The 18,478-nt window shown below is 50.0% G+C and overlaps 1 protein-coding gene across 1 annotated transcript in view; it reads right to left on the bottom strand.

Annotated features, from left to right (window-relative positions):
• Window positions 1-848: 848 nt before the first annotated feature.
• MMD2 (monocyte to macrophage differentiation associated 2) overlaps window positions 849-18,478 on the bottom strand; it is a 49,643-nt gene continuing 32,013 nt past the window's right edge. Inside the window, exons 4-9 of the mRNA XM_060079270.1 lie at window positions 15,769-15,850; window positions 13,955-14,115; window positions 9,996-10,070; window positions 5,584-5,685; window positions 4,695-4,764; window positions 849-1,052 (exon numbers count right to left, since the gene is read on the bottom strand). Of these exons, the coding sequence (XP_059935253.1) occupies window positions 849-1,052; window positions 4,695-4,764; window positions 5,584-5,685; window positions 9,996-10,070; window positions 13,955-14,115; window positions 15,769-15,850 (694 nt within the window). The remainder of the gene's footprint in view (window positions 1,053-4,694; window positions 4,765-5,583; window positions 5,686-9,995; window positions 10,071-13,954; window positions 14,116-15,768; window positions 15,851-18,478) is intronic.

Raw genomic sequence — 18,478 nt, 5'->3', positions numbered from 1 at the left:
TTCTCTGGATTTTTTGGCATGAGAAGAAATGACCAAGTGACAGCTTTCCCATCCCCAACCTCTCATTCCTCTGCACTGAGAACCAGCTACGGTGCAAGAAGAACCACAGAGGCTGCTCTGGGTACACTCGGTTTCCCCCCCACGGCCCCAAACCGCCCCCTCTAGGGGATAAGCCTGCTCCCTGACATGGAAACACTGAACTGGTCTGGGCATGACCCCAGTGCAGAGCACACGGGGCAAGCAAGGCAAAGAGGTGCCATCCTGAGTGCCAAGTCGATTGGTAGTGGCTGCCCAGAACAGTCTTGGGAAGGATCCTGATACCACGCCACGCTGCAGTTGATTGGTGATGTCTGCCACGGTCGTGGATATTCACCATCCCTGATCTACAAGCTGGGTGACTTTCCCTGAGCAGGGGACAATTCGCCAGCCAGGACTTTGGTAGCAGAGAAGGAGGCCCTGGCCACCCAGGTATAACTAACCCACTAGACTCCCTGATAGAATTCTCAGGACCTTAGGAAGCTCATATTGGCCCATCATTCCTCAATTGGCCAGGACCATGTCTGCCCTCTTTTCTGACGATGTTGTATTAGGAAACATTTGTCTAGAATAGAAACACATTACAGGGTTAATTTCTCCTCTGTAAAAATGACTAAATGCTTTCTTTCTCACCTAGGACCGAAGGGGTGGTCTGGCTGTCACCAGAAGTAACCTTGGACCCATCCAAAAGCTCTACCCATAGGAGGGAAGGCGAGGGGCCTGGGCGCTGGGCTCTGGGCTCAAGTTCTCAGAAACACTCCCTGTGATGTTCTGCTCCAAAAGCCTACATGTCCTGTGCAGGCTGAGCCACCTCATTTGGACACCTTGGCCTGCAGGGTGCTGGGCAGATACAGGTACCTCCAGATGGCATAGTAGTGGGTACCAGCACCAAATGCCACAAAGAGATGCCAGATGGCGTGGGCAAAGGGGATCCTCCCGTCACTCTTGAAGAACACCATGCCCAAGCAGTAGAAGACCCCTCCGGTCACCAGCTCCCAGATGCCCTCGGTGTTGGGCTGTCGGCAAGGACAAGGGTGAGCACAGGTCAGATGAGCAGCCAGAAAGACCAGAATCACCCAGCCGTTCCCCCACCACCCAAGGCGAGAAGACATGTGGATGGTGAGGCAGCCCAGAGCGCCAGGTGGGACATCTCAACACAGTGATGTCATCAATTCTCCCCAAATTCATTCTCCAGTGTAACACATCTCTATCAGAATCTCAAAGAATGTTTTATAGCTTTGTTATCTTTTCTAAAAAGCAATATAGCTGGGTGGATCCCCAGAGAAGTGAAAGCAGAGACTCAAACAGGTACTTGTACATCCAAGTTCACAACAGCATTATTCACAGTAGCCAAAAGGTGGAAGTAACCCAAGTGTCCATCAAGAGAAGAATGGATAAACAAAGTGTTATTCATGTTACTTTATACAATGGAATATTATTCAGCCTTAAAAAGGAAGGAAACTCTGACACATGATACAACACGGATGGACCTCAAGGATGTTATGCAAAGTGCAATCAGCCAGCCACAAAACGACAGGTACTGTAGGATTCCATTTATGTGAGGTCCCTGGAGGAGTCAAAAAGTACAAGGGTGGCTCCTGGGGGGCTGAGGGTGGGGGAGGGGAGTTAGTGTGTAACGGGGACAGCGTTTCAGTTTGGGAAGATGAGGAAGTTCTGTGGACGGATGGTGGTGATGGATGCACAGCAAGGTGAAGGTACTTCATGCCCCTGAACTGTACACTTAAAAATGGTTAAAATCATAAATTCTATGCATATTTGATCACAATTTTTTAAAGTAATACATACTCACGGCGAAAAATTTTAGAGAAAAATGAAGAGCGGCAAGAGAAAAGCAGCAGTCCCAGCCCTCCGAGGTGAGCATTATTAACACCTGGGTCTTTGCTGGTTACGGGGCTCAAAGAACAGGAGGGACAGAGGGAACAGGGAGTAAGAAGGACCCACTGCCCCCCTCCCTGAGCCCACTTCCCGCAGGTATCACCGCTTTCCACCAATAACGGTGTCTGACGGTATCCTTCCAGAATTGTCTAGACACACACGATATACGTATGGTCTGCACTTCATATACACGTACGTGTGCAGAGGAACTAATCACTTTAGAAAAGGGGGCTCACACCATCCCTGCCGTCCTGAGACATCAGTTCCATGACATAGTCTTGTGGAGATGAGACTACATCCCCACGTGGAGATCCACGCCAGTCTTTGGAACAGCTGGGTAGTATTTCATTGAACATAGGTATAGTCACACACCCAGTTCTCAAAAGGTGATACCTGAGTATTAAGGACATATTACAGTAACGCTTCCCAGCGCTTACTATGTGCCAGGCCTTGTACACAGCACAAGGGGCCTTATGTGAGGTATCTAATGCCATCTTCACAGCAATCCCACGAGGCAGGGTGACTATGTGACAGGCATGGACACACGCCCATGACAACATGCCAAGTGAGAAAAGCATGTTGTAGAGCAGTGTGATTCCATTTTTGTAAAAGAAGAACAAACAAGTCAATATGTCCGCATATCCACATAGACTTGCCTATAAATAAAAAAATGGAGGGAATTCTCTGACGGTCCAGTGGTTAGGACTCGGCACTTTCACTGCCAGGGTTCAGTCTCTGGTCAGGGAACTAACATCCTGCAAGCCAAGTGGTGCAGCCAAAAAAAAAAAAAATGTAGAAGATACACAACGAACCATTAATGGTGGTTGCAGCTGGGGCATCACGCTGGGGAGGGGGTGAGAGGGGGATTTCAGCTCTTTTATACATTTTCAGACAGGACTTATTTTTTGCAGTGAGTATGTATTTAAATATACACTTACAATATATGTATATATGTATTTACATTATGTAATACATAATTTGATGGATATTATATAATTAATAGATATAACTTAAACATACATATTTAAACAAGTAAACTTGGAGGGGGGAAGGTAATCTGTAAAAATAAATACAAATCACAGGGAAAATGTTGAGTAGGAAAACTAATGGGGAGAGATCTCACTGCCAAGTATTAAGATGCAACAAAAGCTAAAATATGTAACATGGTTTGGTACTAGTAAAAGAATAGGCCAACTTGTGAAACAGACCCACATATACGTACATGAAGCTAACATATGATAAAAGGAACATTTTTAAATGGTAGATAAATAACTGCCTAATCATTTAGGGAGGAATCACCATATACATAAGAAACGGCGGTGGAAATACAGAGTTTAAAATTAAAAGTTAAACCGTAAAAGAAACAGGAGAAAATATAGGTAAATACTTATATAAACTTGGGAAAGGGAAGACCTTCCTAACCATAACACTTAAGGTAAAGACATAAAATTAAAAAAAAAAAAAACCTGCTAGATTTGACTACATAAATTTTCTTTAAGAGCTAGGTATGGATACTAACACGCTCAGAAATTTTTCAGTTCAAAATATTTTCAACTTTAAAATAAACCGCTACTCATAGATAAGAGATTAATTTAGACAAAGATCAATGCCTCAAATATATATAATGTAATGTCATTTAAATTTATAGGATAAGTTATTTATTGGTCATTTCAAACAGATGACAGTCAATTTTAATTTGGGGGAAAAAAAAGAAATATCTATTTAAACAAATTCCTCCAGCAAGATCTATAGGACATACGTCCTTTCTTCTTTTGAAATAATTTTGTTAGCTATAATTGACACACCATAAAATTCACCCTTTGAAAGTTCACAATCTAGTGCCTTCTTGACTACATACATTTTTAACATCTGCCAACAATAATCATTCAAAAGTAAGAAACTGTTACCTGGCCTAGGGAGGTACCAGCAGGCTGAGTTGACCGTGCCCATTTGACAGAAGGGACAACTGAGGCTCAGAGAGGAAAGGGGATCCACCCACGGCCACACAAGCTGCTGCTCTTCCATGGCTGGGACCCTGAGGCCTCTCCCTGCAAGGCTCTCCCGCTCACAGGGCGAGGTGGTGCAGCCCAAAGATCCCGATACTCGGGGTTGGAGGTTACGGGGCCACATCCCAGCTCAGCCCCTCGAGGGCTGCATGTCCTTGGGCCAGTCACCTTCTCTCTCAGAACCTGAGCATCCTTGTTCATACAACGGAGGTGGCCACATCCATCTCCAAGGACGCCTGGGGCGGGGAAGTAAGGTCCTGTGAGTAAGCTTCCTGCACGTCACAAGGGCTCAGGACGCCCAGTAAAGAGGTCAACCTTCACGTCCCAAGAAGCAGGTTAGGGTGTGGCAGCATTAGAGGGGGTGTCAGGAGTCTGAGACTCAGCTCTGCCTCCAGGGCCACCGATGTTATTATTACAGATTTAACTTAGCCACCGGGTACTTACTCTGTGCCAGGCACCATTCTAATCACTGTCCATGGGTTTTTCTTACTTGATCCCTAAATAGGCAGGAACTGGAGCCCCGAGGGACTAACGAACTCATTGGAGGTGAAGCAGAGAGAGGAGGTGCCGTAGAACCGGGGAGCCGAGCCCTGGGGTGACCTGCACGTTCTCCTGCCTCAGCCCGCAAGTCACGCTGACCCCGGGCCTCAGTTCCCTCGTCTCCCAGAGGAGAAGGTTCAACCTGACAATGTCCAGAGTCACTGTGGGTCCCCTCCAGTCAGACGGGAGGCCCCACGCCGGGTGGGGGCAACTTACCATGGAAAGGATGACCAGGGCGGGGAAGAAGCCCATGACGACGTAGCAGAGCAGCTCCACGAGCTTGTACCTGCCAGGAGGACAAGCCGTCTTGGCCTCAGGACAGCCTCCCCACGAGGGATAGCTCCCCGCTCAGGTTAGGAGGGGACACCCTGGCCGGAAGCGTGAGAGAAAGGGACTCCGCCCTCTGCCCAGCACTCCTGGGCCCAGATTTCATCCAGCTACACCCAGCAAGGTGCTGGCAGAGTTGGGTGGCCATGGGAGGGTCTCTTTCCCTCTCTGAGACTTGGTTTCCACATCCATGAAATGACATTTGAGGATTGCAAACGCTGGGTGTAGCATGCCTATGGGTGCTTCCCATGCTCAACCCAGGGCAGACATTACTATTCGATCCCAGCACCTTTCTGCACAAGGCCCAAGCAGCCACTCTCCATCCGAGTGGCTGCACCAACTGACACCTGTTTGCTGTCCCTGGAGATTCCAGGAGTCTGTTATTCCTTTTGGCTTCTCTAGCTCTGTTTCTTTCCCACACTTAATCATTCGCAGCCTGTCACTCAGCAGGATAGAAGGGAATAGGCAGCCCTGAGAGCCTCTCCCCCTTATCCGCTAACACAGCTTCGGGAAGGCAGGTAATACCTGACATCAGTCAGTGGGTCTAGGAACCTACAATGCCCTTTTTTTTTCTTTTTTTTTTTTAACTCTTCACATTGACCCTATGGGCTGTGGACCTGGTGGCCATCAATGGACCTGAACACAGGGATGCCAGGCACAGCTGTGCCCTCATGCTTCTGGGGTTATCCTGGGGTCTCGTCTCACTGCGGGCAGGGAGGCCCTGATGGAGGCACCCCCCCACCGCAAGCTGAGGCCGCTCCCCCAAGCCCTGGCTTACCGCTCATGGAAGAAGAAGACATAGATGGTGCCGACAGAGGCCATGATCCAGACCAGCCATCGCATGTGGGAGGCCCAGGGGCCCAGCTCGCGAAGGTTCAGCCTGGGAGGGAGAGCCAAGGGCACAGCCTGAGGCGGGCACTGGGATCGAGCCCTCCACAGGCAGCCCGTCACAGGAACACCGACCCCAGAGAACCCCTGTCCCCGTGGCTCCATGTGTGGGATGTGGCCTCTCACGGGAGGACACGTGGAGAGAAAGAGAAAGTGAAACAATAGGCAATTATTAGAGCAAAATTAGCACAACTGATCATATCCAAGCATTGAAAGAAAAGGGCATCTCAAGCCAGTGGGCATATAAACAAGTAAAGCCTGTTTGGAGAATGTATCAGACTCTGAAGGGCACGTATCCCGTGGCCCAGGCACTCCAAGTTCAGGGGCTGGCCAGAGGAACGCTGTTTTGCGAGCACACAGAGGCACAGAAAAGGACATTCATCCCAGCATCAGTCCCTGTAGGAAACGCCTGAAAAGCACTCAAACTGGCCACCAAAAGGGGACAGGAATATAAGGTGAGTATCCCTCCAGGCTGGTTACTAATGTATTGACTCTCAGCTCTACATTCACCCTTTTTGCTGGCTGGGTTTTTAACTGAGCTGGGCCTCGTGAATTTCTTCCTTTGCAGCTGGCACGGCATCAAGTCTATCAGTAGAGGGTGATGGAGAGACTTTGCAGAAGGAATTCCTTCCTTCCTTCCGGATTCCCGTGACACCCTCCCCAGGCTCCCGGAAAGTGGGCTTTTCTCTCCACTGCCTGGCACAGGTGGTGTCTCCAGGGCCAGGCACCTGCGGGTCCCAGCCTTCTCCAGCCTTTGGCCTCTGTGTGTTTTCTCCAGCTGTTGGCTTAGGCACACAGCCGGGGGCCCCGGACAGTGCAGGCCTGTGCCCCAGGCCAGGGAGCTGCCCCTGCACCCACACACATGCGTTCCTGTCCAGCACGCGGACTGTCTTCAGCCTGTGCAGCCGTCTGCACAACTAAACTGCACGGAAACGCTCCAGATTCCTGCAGAGAGGGAGTCTGGTTCCAGAAGATGGTGATTTTTCTTTTGCCCACCTCAATATTTATAACTCTATCGTGTTTGTTTTCTGAAGCACTGGGGAAGGAAGATTCTGTGTCACACTTGACCCTGCCAGTTTTTTCCAACCTTCGTGACATGGTCCTGCCAGCCTCGTGAATCACATGAATGACGTCTGTGTCCTCTGATTCTCTCTCTCTCAACCCCACATCCAAGCAACCGCCAAGTTCTGCTGACTCTTCCTCCTACAAAGCCCGCAAGCCAGGGCACATCTCCCCACCTTGGCACCTGTACCCCTCCTTCATGGCATAGTTGTGGTTCATTCTTTGTGTCAGTATCCTTGGGACAGTCAACGTCTGCATCCTCCGTGAGACTGTAAGTCCCATAAGGAGAGAGAGTCTGTGTCTTTGCTCACAGCCGCATCCTCAGACACCAGCACGGGATGGGCACAGAGCCGGTGCCCAAGTGGTCACAGCCAGGGATAAAGGATAGAAATCCAGGCACTGAATCAGCCAAGCAGGGGACAGTCAGAGGGCTATTCTAGAAATCTACATCAGGGATAGTTATGGCAGCTGAGCACAAAACCCAGCTTTACTCTAATTGGCAACATCCACAAAGAAACCTGAGATCACCTGGCTCCCAACAACTACAGGTGGTGCCTGGGGGTGACATGGGGCCATCAGGAGGTGGCCTTGTGGACTGAGTGCCCAGCCACGGCTTCTGGCTTCTCCCCACTGCTCTCAGCTTCTCCCGTGGCTCCCATCTACGCACTCCAGCAGCAGCCCCTCACCCAGGACCAACACTTCTTCTCGGAGCCTCCATACGCCTGCCCACCTGGCATCCGACAACCAGAAGCACGTCCCCTCCTCCCGCAAAGCCCAGCTGGGCATGGGACTGCCTCTGACGATGTCTCCAGGCTGACGGCAGCAGGGCTGATTTCCTAACACTCCCGAGAGTCGCTGATTTCCTGGGGAAAGCTGATGCCGGAAACCCTGGCATCCCCCGCTCTACATCCCCTCTCCCCCACCTTCAGTCACTCAGCCCACTCAGTTGCCTGTAAATATCTTTTCCATCCATCCATCCATCCATCCATCCACCCATCCATCTATCCGTCCTCTCGACTCCAAGGCCACTACCAGGGCTCCAGCCATCACAATCTCTCTCTCAGGTCCTTGCACCAGCCTCCTCACACCTCCCTGCTCCCAAGGCATCACCTTTCAGTCCAAAAAATAAAACTACATCAATATCCTGTTTCAAACCCCCAACAACTTCTCAGTGTAGACCAGCAGCCCCCGTCTGTACGCTGTTCACCACCACACCCGCACTACAATGACCAGAGGACTGTGGAGCAATAATCACCCTCAAACGCTGGTCACAGGAGGTGGAGACCTGTGGTTTATTCGCCCAGAACACTGTCCAGCAAGCAGACTGGACGGTGACTCCTGCAACCAAAACTCCACGACTGTCACCACATAATGTTGCCCGGAAGAAGCAAGATCCGAAGGAACGATGATCCCATTAACGTGAAGTAAGAAATCAGGCAAAACTACCCTATGATGGCAGATGTCAGGACTGTGATTACCCCTGGGGGGCAGCGGACTGGGGAGGGGCTGGAGATGTTTTGTTTCTCCACCTGGGTGCTGGCTGCAGTGTGTGGGAACTCACTGTGCATATCCCCTGGGCACGTCTCAATAAAATGTGTTTCAAAAGCAGTCGTCTTTGTGCGCACCGACAAAACCTGTTGATTAGTTGAGATGATGAAAAAGAACGCTCCATTTACGACAGCCAAAAATGGGAATTCCCCAGGCAAAAATGGAACAAACCTCTGTGGCTCCCACTCCTCAGAGGCCAACGTGCAGATTCTCAGAGAGGAACACCTCCTCCAGGAAGCCCTCCTGAGGCTGCCTCTGCAGGGTGGTGCCTCCTCTGAGCTCCATGGCTGCATGCGCACAGGCCCGTGTCACCGTGTTGTCACTGTCCTGTTACAGAGCCCCTCTGCCAGCCAGAACCTTAGCGTCCTGACCCCCAGCACCGCCCAGCCACCCAGACACATTCAACAGGTGTGACTGGAACGGCCCTTCTCCCCTCACAGGGGCGCTGCAGGCTTCCCGGCTTTTCACATGTGACCTGAGTGTTTCTTAATTCCAGAACTTTCGAAAACCCTGAGGCACTTGCTGGGGGAGTTTTATTTTTTTGTTTTTGTTTGTTTGTTTGTTTGTTTATGGTTGCATTGGGTCTTCATTGCTGCGTGCAGGCTTTCTCTAGTTGCAGCAAGCGGGGGCTACTCCTCGTTGCAGTGCATGGGCTTCTCATTGCGGTGGCTTCTCTTGTTGCAGAGCACGGGCTCTAGGTGAGGGTGCTTCAGTAGTTGTGGCACGTGGGCTCAGTAGTTGTGGCTCACAGGCTCTAGAGCACAGGCTCAGTAGTTGTGGCTCACGGGCTTAGCGGCTCCGCGGCATGTGGGATCTTCCCAGACCAGGGCTGGAACCTGTGTCCCCTGCATTGGCAGGCAGATTCTTAACCACTGCGCCACCAGGGAAGTCCCTTGCTGGGGGAGTTTAAACTGGTACAGTCTGTGGAGGATGACTTGGCAACAGTTAGCCAAATGAGTAAGGCCCACTCCTGCCCCCCAGCCGTCCAAGCCTCAAATTTACCCCACAAAGATCAGGCTTGGCCACATGAACCTGCTGTTTCTGTAGATCAGAAAAGGTTGCCTCAACAATTTCACCTGATTCGAGCCAACAGAACCAAGCACCTATGCTGAGTGGTGCAACAGCAAGGACTTTCACTGCAGCCCTGTTTGTTATAGCAAAGGAAGGGGGAGTGCCTACGTCATAAATATTCATAAATAGGGGTGGACGGGGAACATTATACTGCTGTAAAAAAAAAAAAAGAAAGAAAGAAAGAAAGAAAAAGGAATGGGGAAATCTTCAAGGTACTAATATGGAAAGATGTCCCCAAGTCCACGACTAAGAGAATGAAAGCAAACTGCAGAGTTTGTACAGTATTTTTCCTTTTGTATTAAAGTAGGAAAGTATAAATACAAACATATAAAATATAGGTATGTGTGTGCATGTATTTGCATACATACATATGCATATACGCAAATATGTGTCTGTACATATACTCATACATACACGTTTGCTCTTTCCTACACAAAAGCACTCTGGAAGGATACACAGGAAACTGGTACTAAGTAGTTGCTTCTAGGAAGGAGAATGGGTGGTGGGCGTCTTTTTACCTACACGCTTTTGTGCCAACATATCACCCAGCCAAACACAAAGAAATTCAAACAAAGGAAAGAGAGGACGCCAGCCCTCCCAGGGACCCGCAGAGACACTCACCAGGGCGCGTAGGAGGCCGCAATGAAGAAATAGATGACCATGCGGTCGGACATGTGCAGACAATGCTCCACCGTCCTGTGGCAGAGAAGGCGGGTTACGGGCCCTGCCCTGGACCAATGGGCTTTGGGGGAGCCTGGGCTCGGGGCTGATGCACCTCCATCCACCATGACCCCTCGGGCCTTGGTGTCCCCATCTGTGAGTGACCAGAGCAGTGGTTTTCCAACCAGGCTCCCTGTCACCCTAGGAGTTGAATGGAGACAACTTGGGGGTACCACCGAGGACCTTCCTCCCCCTGGCAGCCTCCTCCCATACTCTAATCAGAGAAAGTCTGCATTCTGTTTTATATACTGGGCTTTTTGAAAGATTTCAAATGATAAAGAATTCAGTAGCTTAAAAAAAAAGTGTGAGAGAGACTCACAGATACAGAGGACAAACTAGTGGTTACTAGTGGGGAGAGGGAAAGGGGGAGGGGCAACATGGGGGAGGGGATGAAGAGGCACAAACCATTACGTATAAAATAGGCTACAAGGGGGGTTCCCTGGCGGTCCAGTGGTTAGGACTCGGCACTTTCATTGCAGTGGCCTGGGTTTGATCCCTGGTCGGGGAACTAAGATTCCACAAGCCGTGCAGTACGGCCAAAAAAATAATGAATAAATAATAAAATAAAATAAGCTATAAGGATGTATTGTACAATCCAGGGAATGTGGCCAGTATTTTGTAGTAACTATAAATGGAATATAACCTTTAAAAAAATTGTGAATCACCACGTTGTATACCTGTAACTTATATAATACTGTACATCAACTATACTTCAATTAAACAATGAAAGAAATTCAAGGACCTACTGTATAGCCCAGGGAACTATACTCAATATTTTGTAATAACCTATATTGGAAAAGAATCTGAAAAAGAATATATACATATACAAATACATATACACATATATGTATGTATGTATAACTGAATCACTTTGCTGGGTACCTGTTAACTAACACAACATTGTAAATCAACTATACTTCAATTAAAAAAATAAAATAAAATAAAAATGGAAAAAATGAACTTAAAAATGCATACTCAATAGAATTCTAGCAAGCAGAAGAAAATACAGAAAATTAAATGTTTATTAATTCTATTCTATTCTCCTTTCATTAAAAAAAATAATTGCAAAACCAACAAACCTAGGTGCTCCCTGAAGACCCTCTGGGTTCTGGCATTCTGGTTCAGGTCCAGGCTCTAAAGCCATAAGACCTGGGTTCGAATCCCAACCCTACCACAGAGGGACTAGGACCTTGAGCAAGTTACTTACCCTCCCTGGTCTCAGCTCCCTCAGCTGTAAAACAGGGAGGATACTGGCCACCTATCGGGGTCGCTGTGAGGACTAAGAGGGTCAGGACTCAGCACAGCGCATAACAGGAAGTGCTCATAAACGTTACTGTTTCCGTTATGACCTCCCCTTGAAGAGCAAATTACAGTCATCAATACATCTGACCAGCATGGTAGCCAGCCTCCAAAATGGTACCCAAGGAGCCCCACTTTCTGGTCCTCACACCTGTGTGCGGCCGCTCCCACAACAAATATGGCAAACATATGGAACCAATAGGAAGGAGTTTGCAGAAATGATGGTGTGTGGTTTCTAAGGCTAGATCATAAAAGATATCACAGCCTCTGCCTTGTTCTCTTGAATCACTAACTTTGTGGGGGGGGACGAGCCATGTGGCCGAGGGGAGGTCCACGTGGGAAGGACTGAGCACCCCCAAGCATCCAGCACCGACATGCCAGGCCTGGGAGGGAGACACCTTGGAAGTGGCTTCTCCAGCCCAGGTCCAGCCTTCAGGTGACGGCAGCCCCGGGCAGCATCGCGACCACATCAGCAACCTTGAACCAGAAACACACATCTAAGCTCCCAAATTCCTGCCTCTCTGAAGCTTTGAGAAAGAATCAGGGTTTACTGTTATCTGAAGCCTCTATGATTCAGGGTAATTTGTTACGCAGCAGTGGATAACTAGTACAAACTGTGATTCTGTCTAGCGACTGCAGCCTTCATCAAATCTGGCCGTGTTTCTATCTGATGCTGGGCTAACTGCCATAGAAATAAAAGGAATAACAACAGCTGATACAGACAGAGCATGTTCTATAATCAGAACACCGTTCTAAGCTCTTTACGAGCATTAACTCTTCAATCCCACCTAGGAGGTAGGGACCGTACTTTCCATCCACCACGTCACAGATGAGGACGCTAAAGGGCAGCACCGTCACACCACTGTAAGTGGGCCCCAAACCCAACGACTGCTGTCCTTGCAAGAAAAAGGAGAAGGAGATGTGGACACAGAGACACATGGGGAGGAAGGCCTGTGAAGACAGAGGCAGAGGCTGGAGCTACGCTGCCACAAGCCAAGGGACCGTGGGAACCACCAGAAGCTGGAAGAGGCAGGGAAGGGTCCTCTCATAGAGACATGGCCCTCCTGATACCCTGATCTCGGGCTTCTGGTCTCCTAAACTATGAGAGGTTAAGTTCCTGTTGTTTCAAGCCCCCCAGTGTGTTGTAATTCATTACAGCAACCAGGAGCCACAGAGAGGAAAGAATGGGGACAGGAGAGGGTGGGATACAGCAGAGTCACAGGGCTTCTGGGGGCAAGAGGGGCACTGGACATGGGGACCAGTGGTCACTGCAGCTGCTACAGTGGACCAGAGCGTCCCCTCACTTTATGGGGGCCCTGGAAACCTAGAATCAACACTGGCTTGGACACAACGATGTGACCTTGAGCAAGTCACGTTCCAGATTCAGTGTCATCATCCACAGAACAGGGATTCTACAAGCTGCAACATGGACGAGCCCCAGGACATCACGGTCAGTGAAAGAACCAGTCACAAAAGGCAGAAGCGTCTCAAGGGTCCATCAACAGATGAAGCGATAAACCATGTGTGGTCCATCCATACCGTGGAATATGATTCAGCCTTGAAAAGGAAGGCGATTCTGACGCCTGCTACAACATGGATGAAACCTGAGGACACTGTGCTCATGAAAGGATAAATATTATACGATTCCACTTACATGGGGTACACAGAGCAGCCAAATTCATAGAGACAGAAAGTAGAAGGGTGGGTGCCAGGGGCTGGGGAAGGCAGACGGGGAGTTAGTGTTTAATGGGGACAGAGTTTCAATTTGGGAAGATGAAAAAGTTCTGGAGATGATGCTGGTGACGGCTGCACAGCAGTGTGAGTGTAGCTAACACTACTGAACTGTACACTTAAAATGGTTAAGATGGTAAACTTTATGTCATGTGCATTTATCACAATTTTTTTTTTTTTTTTTTTTTTTTTTTTTTTTTCGGTACGCGGGCCTCTCACTGTTGTGGCCTCTCCCGTTGCAGAGCACAGGCTCCGGACGCACAGGCTCAGCGGCCATGGCTCACGGGCCCAGCCGCTCCATGGCATGTGGGATCCTCCTGGACCGGGGCACGAACCCGTGTCTCCTGCACCGGCAGGCGGACTCTCAACCACTGTGCCACCAGGGAAGCCCTATCAGAATTTTAAAAAAATTAAAACCAAAACAAATCAAAATTAAAATCCAGGATTCTAATGCCTACATTGCAGAATTACTGGAAAGATGCAGAGGGACATCTGCAGAATGCCTGGAACCTAGGGGGTGCCCAGAAGGGGCAGATTATTATGACGATTATGAGGGTCCCTCACAATGACCCTGGGAGCGAGGGGCTTGTTCTTCCGGACTCACAGAAGTGAGCAAACGAGGCAAATGAGGGTGAGGTGGTCCACCCACGTGGGACTCAACCCCGCTGGCCCAAGGCAAAGACAGCACAAGGCATTCCATCCAGGGCCCCTCCTGGCTCAGCCAAGCATGGCCCGAGGCATCCTGCCTCACCCCTCAGCCCACCGTGGGCCCCAGCCCTGGTCACCCCTGCAGGAACTTGTCCCCTTCCCATGAGCTAGGCAGCAGGCACCTGAGGTGGCTCTTCTTCCAGGAGATCGTGTGGAACACGGTGGACACCACGAAGAGCCCACAGAGGCCGAGGCCGTAGATCCAGGCAGAGATGGTCTCCCAGTCATCGTCCGACAGGAAGTAGAGGTTGGAGCTGCCGAGGATGCTGGGAATGATCCAGAGCTGGAAGCAGGGTGGGGAGAGGTGCTGCAGGGCCAGCCTTTGGAGTGGGGTCCAGGCAAATACAGAGCCCCTGAGCAACCCGAGCCTTTTCTCCAGACCTGCACTGTCCAACAGAACTTCCCATGATGGAGGGAAGGTTCTAGACCTGCACTGTCCAACAGAACTTCCCATGATGGAGGGAAGGTTCTAGACCTGCACCATCCAGGAGAACTTCCTGTGATGGTGGGAAGGTTCTAGGCCTGCACTGTCCAACAGAAATTCTATGATGGAGGGAAGCCTCTAGACTCTGGACTGCCCAACAGAACTTCCTACAATGGTGGAAACATTCTAGATTTGCACTGTCCAGTATGGGAGCCACTAGGCACATGCAGCTACTGAACATTTGAATTGTGACTTGTACCACTGAGGACTTGAAGTTTTCATTTTAATTGGTTTCAATTTCAATTCCAACAGCTACACGAGGCCAGAGGCTACCATATTGGACAGCATAACTCTAGAGAATATCGTGGTAAAACAGGAAGCCAAGATCTCCTGTCTTCAAGAAGCATCTCTGGCCACTGCCCCCCACCCCCTGGGTCCACTGATACCCCAGCCTCCCGGTCAGGGCACACCGCTTCATGCCTCTGTGCTGTTATACCTGTGGTTTTCTCTGAAGGCGGCATCCCTCCCTACCATGTCTACCTGGAAAACTCCTCGCTGTTCGATTCCTGGTTTATCCATCGTTCCCTCTCAGAACCCTCCAAAGCACTGGGGGTACAGGATCCCTGCAAGGGTTTGCCCAATTTCGTGTGTTAGAAGCACTTTTTCTGGAGAGAGATTCTACAGCAGCCCCGGCCAACAGAACTATAACGTGGGTGGCGCAGGTAATTTTAGATTTTGTAGTCACCACATTTTGAAAAGGAAATTATTTATAGGTGAAATTAATTTTAATATTTTGCTTAGTCCCATATATCCAAAATATCATTTCAATGTGTAATTAATATGAAAAGTATCAAGAAGATACCTTACATTCTTTTCTTTCCATGCTAAGTCTTTAAAAGCTGGTGTGTATTTTATACTCACAGCACATGTCAATTCAGACAAGCTGCATTTCAGTTGTATGAGGCCAGTGGCTACCAAGCTGGACAGCGTAGGTTTAGAGCTTCATTAAATCCTCAAAGGGGCCCATGTGCCAAAGGGTTAAGGACCACTGCCCAGAGAAGCATTTCTTACACAAGGCTGGGGTGGGGGGAGACGGCAAGTATTCCAGGCAGAGGGAACAGCATGTGCAAAGGCATGGGGTCATGCCTTCTATTTCGGAAACAGCAGGTGGCTCAGGGCGCTGGAGCCTGGGGGCAAGATCATGGCAGTGGAAGGTGGGCCAACATAACACAAAGGCTAAGACCTATCTGGGAGCTTGCTACCGAGCCTGGATGCTGTACAAGGTACAAGGGAGCCACTGAAGGTTCTTAAAGTAAAAGAGAGGCACGCTCGGCGCCTCCAAGTTCCCCAAATGACCTTCCCTCGAGATCCCATACGCTCTTCCAAGGGCCATGGAAGACCTGAGAACAGGCCACTCGGGACATTGCCACGGAACGGAAACACAATCTCTCCAAGGGCAAAGAGGCTGCGTCCCCAGCCCCCCTCTTTAGCTCTCAGCCCCCCAAGACTCACAGCATGGGTGGCGCAGTTGGCAGCATGCTCATACTCCGTGGGCTGGTACCTCCTGTGGGCAGGGACTCGGTGGTTCATGAACCTGGAGGGAGACACACAATTCCCGGAAGCTTGGCTGGGAAGCTGGGAGCGGCCGGGGTCACAGAATTCCCAGGAGGCCTGAGGACCTCAGCCCCTGCTGGTGGGAAGAGGGTCCTCCTCCCCTCCCCTCCCGTGCCCTTTCCCTCCTCCCCTCCCCCTCATCCTTCCCTCCCTCCCTCCCTCTCTCTTTCTATTACACTTTTTTTGGGACTCTCCAACATTTTGTGCTTTAATCCCCAAAGTGGTGTTTGCTAAATATCGGGTTGCAGGGAATTCCCTGGCGGCCCAACGGTTAAGGCTCGGTGCTTTCACTGCTGTGGTCTGGGTTCGATCCCTGGTCGGGGAACTAAGATCCCGCAAGCTGCGCGGCACAGCCGAAATAAATAAATAAATATTGGGTTGCAGCATCCTCTTCATTTCTTACTCTTAATTTTCTTTAAGCATAACATACAGTACAGCTCCCCAAGGTACAGCTGGACGGACTTCGACGTAGACACACGCCCACGGGACCACCACCAGAGGAGCTAGAGCCTCTTCTGCACACCCTAGAAAGCACCTTTGTTACTGAACCCAGGTCCGGCTGCTCGCCGCTCGAAAGCCAGTTCTCGAGAGACAAATGTTGGTAGGAAAGGAAAGAGACCGGCACTCAGCGGGAAGGGTGGACGCCTGTCCAAAGGCCGACTCCACCACCCCCCCCCCGACAATCAGGGGGCAAGAGCTTTTACAGACAGAGGGAGGGGGCTACATGCAGGAACAGCACAGTGAGCTCTGACAGTCGTCTTGAAATTGGTCATCAGTGGTCTGACCAGCATCATCTCGATTATTTTAGGTACAGTTCATCTTCAGTTCCAGGGTTGGTTTGTTTCCATTTCTTTGGGCCAATTCTTGGAATTGTGGCAGCTTACGTCATGGCTACAGCCTGGTCATCATGTAGTTAACGTCTTCCACCTGGTGGTGTTTCAGTATCTATAAGACAGCTCCGAATATTACCTATAGCCCTTGAGAAGAAACTAAAGGTCCTTGACTTTGCTTAAGGACTGAACTATTATTATTTGGTCTCCTTTGACTGTGTTCCTCTATTACTGCATTTTCTCACTTCTCTGATTAAACCTGTTCTTTGGCTAAATTTTTTCCACAGACAAAAGGCAGGCGGAGGACATGGGGTGGGGGGGCAAGGCCCATAGCGTCCTGCTCCATTTCACCTTTATACCCCTTCCCAGGGGCACTGCCCCCCAAGGACACCCCCCTCTGACACTGTCACCGTGGACTAGTTTTGCCTATTCTTGAACTCCCCGTCAGCGGGATCACACAGCACACACCCCCTGGGTCTGGCTCCTCGGGCTCAGCATGACTTCAGTCGGCCTCAGTAATTGGCTGTTTTCATTGCAGTAGAATATTCCACCCGGTGAGTGAACCACAAGTCATTTATCCCATGTACCGGAGGCGGACGTTCCAGCTTGGAGCTGTTATGGTAACTCTGCTATGAGCATGCATTATAGTGAACATATGTATTCATTTCCGCTGGGCGTAGATCCACACGTGGAATGGCCAGGTGACTCTATCTTGACAATGAACATTCCTTTTTTTTCTTAACTTTTTTTTTTCTTTCTTGGCTGCACCGTGCAGCCTGAGGGATCTTTGTTCCCGGACCAGGGATCGAACCCATGCCCCTTGCAGTGGAAGCATGGAGTCCTAACCACTGGACCACCAGGGAAGTCCCAACAATAAGCATTCCTGATGCTCTGGTGTCTTGGAATCTTCCAAGCCCCATCCACTGCCTCCACCCCGTTCTCTCACCTGATCCTCACGGGAGCTCCTGGTACCTGCAGGCTACCATGGAGCCACAGAGCCACCACCATGCTGGGTTTACGGAGGGGAAGTTCCAGTGCAGAGTTAGGAAGTGACATCACCCAGGTGGGATGGGACACGGCCACACCTGGCTGACCGAACTCTCTGCAGGGGTCTTCAGATCAGGCTGGCGGTGGGGGAGATGAGATCTGCAAACACCTGGCTCTCGGGTGGCAGGCAGGACCACGCTGGCTCAGAGCCAGGTAAGTGGACAGTTTACCTCGGACTTTGCCAAGAATCATCCACCAGGTGGGGTTAAACTCCACTAAAACATCAAAAACCTTCCCCCACACCCCAGGAACCCGATTACTATAAAGACCCACACAAATGAAAAATGGGTGTATGGTTCAGAACAAAGGGCACAATGCAGTGCAGTGCACAAAGCATTTATTAAGTGCCTACTGTATGCTGTGTCTGTGCTAGGGGCCGTCCACTTAGCATTTCTTGAGTACCTTCTGTATGCTGGATCTATGCCAACAAAGCAAATACAATAACAACAAAAATAGGGTTATGGGTTGAATTGTGTCCTCCCAAAATTCCTATGCTGAAGTCCTCACCCCGAGGACCTGAGAATGTGGGACTTATTTGAAAAGAGTCGTTGCAGATGTAATTAGTTAAGATGAGGTCATACTGGGGGGGGGGGGGTGAGCCCCTAATCCAATATGACAGGTGTCCTTATAAGAAGAGGAGAGACACAGAATGAAGACAAAGGCAGAGACTGGAGTGATGCAGCTTCATGCCAAGGATGCTGGCAGCCACCAGAAGCGGGGAGGGAGGCCTG

This window comes from Mesoplodon densirostris, chromosome 16 (assembly GCF_025265405.1).
Source record: "Mesoplodon densirostris isolate mMesDen1 chromosome 16, mMesDen1 primary haplotype, whole genome shotgun sequence".
NCBI classification, from domain to species: domain Eukaryota; kingdom Metazoa; phylum Chordata; class Mammalia; order Artiodactyla; family Ziphiidae; genus Mesoplodon; species Mesoplodon densirostris.
This window is presented reverse-complemented; position numbering and strand designations above follow the sequence as displayed.